The sequence below is a fragment of the Phytophthora cinnamomi genome (genome assembly GCF_018691715.1).
Source record: "Phytophthora cinnamomi strain GKB4 chromosome Unknown Contig28, whole genome shotgun sequence".
Classification (NCBI taxonomy): domain Eukaryota; phylum Oomycota; class Peronosporomycetes; order Peronosporales; family Peronosporaceae; genus Phytophthora; species Phytophthora cinnamomi.
Window position 1 is genome coordinate 235,275 of NW_027150961.1, and position 6,658 is coordinate 241,932.

Genomic DNA, 6,658 nt, shown 5'->3' on the forward strand with positions numbered 1-6,658 from the left:
TCATGCTGTCGCAACGCCGTGAGGAGGAAATTTCTGGACAACGAGTGGTAGGGCTTCATAATGTCTAAGAGTACAACAAGAGCACCATTTTGAGCACGGTCCTCGATAGCAGTCTGCTGAGCAGCCTCGAAGATGCTTAAGGTCTCATGGATCGTCCGCCCCGGGCCTAAGCCATTCTGGTTCAGATGTATGCGGTCGGCCAATGTCTCGCGCACTCTGGTCGCTAGGACCCTGGAAAAGATCTTGTAGTCCGTATTTAAAAGAGCGATTGGCCGATAGTTTAAAGGATTGTGCAAATTCCCGACTTCTTAAGACAGAAAATATCGGCCTCCAGGAAGGAATCGGGGGACACGCCCGCTGCATACCACTTGTTGAGCATGATCTTCAGGACGGTACTAATTGATCGGCATATGTGCGATACCAGCTATTGCAAAGACGGTCAGGGCCAGATGCCTTCCCCTCTTTGCATGCCGCGAGTGCCGTCTCTATCGCCGCTGTCGTGATCTCCGTTACTATCGCTTCTTGTTCAGACGTCGGGTGAGTGACCTCCTCAATCCAACCGGAAACTTCGTCCTGTGAAGACGCATTCGGCGCGGTTTGCTGGAGAATGGGACACCATGCATCCGCGAGGATATCCCCCTTTTCGTGCACACTCCGTGCTGGGGGCTCCCGGTAGCGGATCAAGACGGTGGATTGTGTTGTCGGAAAACTGGCTGGAGATCCGCCTGAAGAAGGCCCGCGTGGTTTTCCTATCCCAGTGAGTCGCTGCAGCAAAGTGGCGACGCTGGTGTAAGGACGACCTCGCTCTCTGACAGTCGGCAATAGCACGTCGGATCCTGGCGGCTGGGGTCGAGCCACGCAGATCCTCGAGCGTCAGCGCATCCAACGCGTCCGTTATGGACTCCACTGTTGCCGGGTAGCCGTCATTCCGTCGGGCTTGCTGTTTGCGAAGTCGGCGGATCTTTTGGCGGTAGGTGTTGCGCCTGGTACGCTTCCGCTCGCGAATTGACCGCAGTGTGTCCGCTACAGTACGCAGTTTGAGTTCGTCCCACCATTTGACCATCTCCCGTGCAGCTACGCTCTCTACCGAAATGCGCTCTAGGAATTGTTGGAGCAAGCTCTGTGTGTGTTGTTTGACGGAGTCTTCAGCATAGCTGGGAGGTGGGTGGACTTTAGCTGCCTTACGGATTCGGATTGGATCATCCGGCTGCTGCAAGTGTCGCTTGGCGCATGGTGATCTGCAGAAACCGCAGGGGCTTGACCTCCCAGCCGGCAACCCACGCATGAAGCCGTCTGTTGACATACCACCGGTTCAGGCGAGAAGATGCTTCGCCGTGACCATCCACTGGATAATGATATGTGTGCGTCTCAGTATGGTGCCTTCGAAGTTGATCGTGCCGCCAGTGCTTGGGGCGGGCCGATGCCACCGGATCTGTTATTCCCCACGTTGCTAGAAGATCTATCAAAGCAGGAGAGTCGTGCACCCATGTGCGACTAGTGTAGCTGCGGTCTACCTCGTCGTCAAGCGTGCAATTAAAATCACCTCCCACAGGAACAAGCGTATTACTAGGAAGCTCCATGAGTGCCAGCTGACGGAAGAATCGTTTGCGTTGCGGGACTCGGTGGGGCGCGTACACGTTGACTATAATCAATGTGTGTCCATGAATCCGTCCTTGTACTGCCATGAAATGCGCGCTCCACTGATTCTCAAAAAGTGGACACACGTCCGTGAACGCCCGGTACGGATCCACTAATATCGCAACGCCTGCTTTCGTCTCGTGTGCGGGAGACCAGAACGACCGTGTTGGGCAATGAGTCCCAGTGCGGAAGCCCCAATCCGTGAACTTTGTAACTACTGCCTCATCCACGTGCGTTTCTTGTAGGAGGGTGACATCGCTCCTGCCATGAGTGCTGTGAGTTCGGAGACTGCAGAACCATGCATCTCGATCACAAGCCCGAGCGCAAACCCATTCACAGTTTGCGTAACACAGCCAAACATTAGATCAGCGGGATGTGTTCCCGTTGGTCAAACACCTCTTGTTTCCATGTACTCTCGTTCTTCTGCTCGGAGCTGGGTAAGCCGCTTGCGGCGGTCCACGCGAAACCGGTTTCGCGTTTGCTTCGCTTGCATGACACAAAAAACGACCGGGAAGAACTCGTTCAGACGCTGTTGGCGTACGCCTCGCAGGCGAGAAGGTGCTAACTGGGCGATAGCATGTGGCTCAGCGCTAGACCCCACCAACGTATCCATGCGAGACGAAAATCTCTGATGCCGCATGGGAATTGCATGAGAGGTGTTGTGGCACCGAGTGCCTTTATTTCCGGGTTGAGAGAGCTGCGCGGAACTTAGATGCATCCGCAAGCTCATCCCACGTTAGTCCTGTGTGGAGCTTGAGCACCGCACCCCAGTTGCCGCGGACGATGTCTCGGCAACTTTGCTCCACCAGCGGATCTGTAGCGTACCATTGTGCTAATGCACCCATAGGCGTGGTGTAGCTCCCCACTGACGTACGACATGTGGTAACACGTGAAGCGTGGCCCAAACAGAATCCTGCATCTCACTAGGCTGACCACGGAGGCGAGCCATTTGCCGAGGGAAGCCCATCCATTTTCATAGCCATCTTGAGATTGTTCCCAAGATCGGACCCCGTAGCATTGTCCAGCCATTGTCGACTCATCTCGCGTAGCTCCTTCGGGCGATCAAAATCCTGTACTAGCCGGCGCAGGGCCCCCAGTTGCGATTGGTAAGCCTCCATCCGGTCCCAAAGCTGCAACTGTTGCGGCGGGACCGTCTTGGCCGCTAGATCTGGGAACGGTATGAACGCGAACAAGTCTCGAAGCGCCTCTAAATTGGCACCATGTTGCAGCACGAAGCCCTCCAGCGAAGGAGCCTCCTGACCAGGAGGAGGAAGTGAAAATCGCTCATACGTCTCGGTATACCACTGACCAATAGCCGATGTGTTATCATGTTGTGCAGCCTGTAGCTTTATTCGCAGTGCTGGGGTCAGGTCGTCAGGACTGCTGCCGTTGAGCAATGCTTGGTAGACGCCAGTGTGGATCTGACCACTGGGTTGGAATCGTGGTTTGGTAGGCAGGTCAACGGCTGCAAACACCTGAGAACGCCTCCTCCCTACCGCGTAGTCATCCATGCCCGCGGCTGCGAAAATCCTCCGTTCAGCTTCCTGCATCAACCCTTCCATCTCTTCCACCTGCTATTCTCTATCATCCAGTATCGGCCAGTCCATTCGCAAATGGGCGACATCCGAGCGTTGCCGCATAGTGAGGCTGCGGTGTAGGTGGGCATTGGTGGCGTTCGTGTCACCTGGTGTCTCCAGTTCGAAGTCCTGATATGTATAGATTTGTAGATGTCCGTCGCCGTGGGTATCTACGTCCATGACTAGGAGAGGTTGTCGTAGGTACTGAGCATAGGTCCGAAGCACATGCGGGTTGACCCAGCTCGTGCTGGGAACACGGGTGTCCACCGACCGTAAGTGTTCGTGAAGGAGATAGGTGCACACCATCGCAATAGCTGCTTCCTTCGTTTAGGGGTGTGCACACCCTGGGTTAAGCCGGTCAAGTTCCTGAAACGGGTCCACAATGCCAAAAGTACAATCCGCCTGTAGGTTTTCCACCATCAACGCATAAATCTCCTTCTTGTAGAAGTTGGCTTCAGCAATAACAGCCGGGGTTAGAGATACGCGTCCATTCTCTTGGTTTGATACCGTGGCGTACATGGCGAGAATCGCACATTGCCCATCAGCCCGAACGCTAACTTCCCTGCCGTGAAATCGTGAAAGCCAGTAATTAGCCTGCGTAGGGCTCGTACTGGAAGGGAGTATTTTCTCGAATACAACACTGACGTCCGTCGCCTGACTCGCATCTGACACTTGACTGTCCTGGCCCTCTGGTACGCGTTGCGCGAGTTCGTTTGAAGTGAGGTCAGATGAACTGGACACGAGAGAGTAAGGGACCCCCGAGCCTGGTGTAGACGCCGGTGGTGGACTCCGAGACGGGGCTGACGACCCAAGATAGCTGGATTCAGGGGACGCAGCCTGGGCTTGAACTTGGTAATCACCTGTGGCCACAGACGGAGGCCTCGCAGAGGCTATGCGTGATACTGCCAGCTCAATATATTCCGTTCGTTCAACTGCCTCTGTCACGGCTTGCTGGCGACGGCTGGCGCGCTGCGCACTCCGTTGCTGCTCGGCCGCGGAAGCATCAGGTTGCTTGGTCGTCGTGGCCGAGGCCTGCTGTTCGAATTCCTCCGCCTTCATGACCACATCCTGGTCAGCTGAGTCTGCTTCGTCGGGGAACGCATAACCTGCGTCATCCGAGCCCGTGTCCTGATCGTCGCCGTCAATATCATTATTTCCAGTGAGACGACGTCCGACGTCCGACTTACAGTCCTCCTCCATCAGCGCCTGTGATTGACCATATTCTCGGGCTTTTTGAAAAAGTCTAAACGGTTCTCGATTACCATCACCCCCGCGCAAAACTTTGGTGTTTTTCTTGACGGGCCTTGGGTCGAGGTACGAGGCGATGATAAGGGCACTTCGCTACGCATTGGGGCCACCAACGTGCGAGTCACTCCCTTGGTGGTATTGGTCGGCGGTGCGGGTAACTCCCCTTCCACCGAGGTCTTCTTCTTCGAGTTTCGCCGGCGCACGATAGTAAAGTCTCCATCCGTTGTGGTGTCAGCCCTCACGTCGACGTTGCTGGGCGCGTGGTCTGCCTGTTGTGGGCTGGGGTCGGTTCCGCACTCGGGTGCAACCAAGGCTGGCTGAAGGAGACGCTGCAGTGTCGCCGCCGTCGGTGAGGCTCCAGCGGGAAGCTCCATCTCCTTCGCCATCGTCGCCCAAAACGTATTAAACCTGTCTTCGTCCGTGTGGCGATACGGTTGTGCTGCTCCCACCTGGAAGGGTGCCACATGACCCTGAAAGACTCTGCAACCACGATTCCGCGCGTCCATAAGGTGTTCTGCTTTGACACGTCAGTAACCTGTTGTATGCTTTGGACTAAAGCATCGTCCACACGGGTGACGTTGCGGGACTAGAAAATGGTGGAGTATCACTGGTGTGGTTCCGATAGTAACCTGCGTCACCCCTTGCAATGCGTCCGGACACTGCTCTTGAGCGAAGCGGACCACAAAATAGCGGTTATCGAATACCTTCGTAGCTTCTGCGCGCGGTCGTTCTGCGTCAAGCACGGGCACCCCAGCAAGTTGGGGGAATGCACTGACAAGTGTGGCAATACCAAGGTCCGCCGCGTTTAGGACTCGAATCGAGTAGAAACGTCGGAGTTGGGCTGAATTATAAGCCCCGTCTTCCAACTCGCTTGATTCCTCAAGGTCAATGACAACCCTTTGTAGGCGTAGAGAAATCCCGTTGTAAAATTCCGCCCTCCGGCGCGAGTGAAACACAAAGTTTAGCGTGTGGTTACCGTCAAAGTACAACATTTTGACGTCCCTCATTGTAACGGGGTTACACGCACAAGTGAGTACAAGCCACTTGTAATTTTAACAGATAAGATATCTGTTAAAAGTTTTAGATACTTCCTCACCTTGGTGTAAGACACACCAATGGATACATTGAAGTGGGCCACCACAATGAGTGGTCCACACCTACCCAAAGATCCTATTGGTAGAAAGCAGCATCTTTCTACCAATTAGAGACGTGCATATTAGCGGGGCTCTGACAGCCAGCCGCTGTCAACCCCTTTCATAGATGATAAACCGTTTTAGCAGATTTTGGAGGAAGATCAATTTACAAACAATACAGTTCTCATTTTACCTAATCTAAGTCACTTGGAATCTTTATTTGATTTATATTATACTTGTGGAGTCACGTATAATTAACCCAAGTTGTTAGTAAGTGGCTGTGAACCAAAGTAGGCCCTCTACACCTGGTAGCACTTTGTGGTCCGTCCAACGACCGACTGCTTGACGTTCGTACGAGGTGTACGAACGCGGATCCAATTGAGAGTGTGCGAATGAGGCTTGGTAGTCGAGTGAGTAGTTGGAAGGAAATCCGAAAGTGAGCTCGATTTAGGTTAGTGTGTTGGCCAGCTAGCAGTCCCTACTGTATGCAATGTTCCCTAGTAGGCGAGGCTTGTAGATGTGGTCCAAACGATCTCGGCTGCGGTCCAAACGAAGTTGCCAGTCGTAAGACTGATCCGCCTAGTCACGGCTGCGGCTCAAAACGGTTGACTCAACACATGCAAATCATAAGCACCCAAATTGAAGTTGTCGTCCAATCACATTACAGTATCAGAGATAGTCCAGCCAATCAGGTTGCGAGATCTTCCCATCTTCAACCACAGACCCCGGTGGCACGTGCCAGCACGCGCAGGCCGTCTGCCTCGCGGTAGGGATCCAGTCGATCAGACAGCGAAGTGCAACCTCAACACCCCCACTCAATTCGATGTCTCGAGCTTGGGTCCAACGTTGCTACACATCATCAAGTAGCGGAGCGTCTTCGACGATAGACCCTTTGTCATGAAGTCAGCGAGCTGGTTCTTGGTCTCCACATACTCCAGCGCGACTTCGTTGCTCACCACCTTCTCGCGAATGAAGTGGTAGCGTATGTCGATGTGTTTCGTGCGAGCTTGGTATCCAACATTCTTCGCCAATGCCATCGCGCCTTGGTTGTCTTCATAGATC

General features: G+C 54.0%; 2 protein-coding genes across 2 annotated transcripts; both read right to left on the bottom strand.

Moving 5' to 3' along the window:
* Positions 1-2,561: 2,561 nt before the first annotated feature.
* Positions 2,562-3,149, bottom strand: IUM83_14491 (Reverse transcriptase precursor; the record flags this gene model as incomplete). Its single annotated transcript, XM_067939240.1, has 1 exon — positions 2,562-3,149. The coding sequence occupies one exon, from the start codon at positions 3,147-3,149 to the stop codon at positions 2,562-2,564; it is 588 nt and encodes a 195-aa protein (XP_067793523.1).
* A 393-nt stretch (positions 3,150-3,542) lies between these two features.
* Positions 3,543-4,415, bottom strand: IUM83_14492 (uncharacterized protein; the record flags this gene model as incomplete). Its single annotated transcript, XM_067939241.1, has 3 exons — positions 3,543-3,667; positions 3,733-3,777; positions 4,193-4,415. 3 exons carry the CDS (start codon positions 4,413-4,415, stop codon positions 3,543-3,545), a joined length of 393 nt encoding a protein of 130 aa, XP_067793524.1.
* Positions 4,416-6,658: the final 2,243 nt, after the last annotated feature.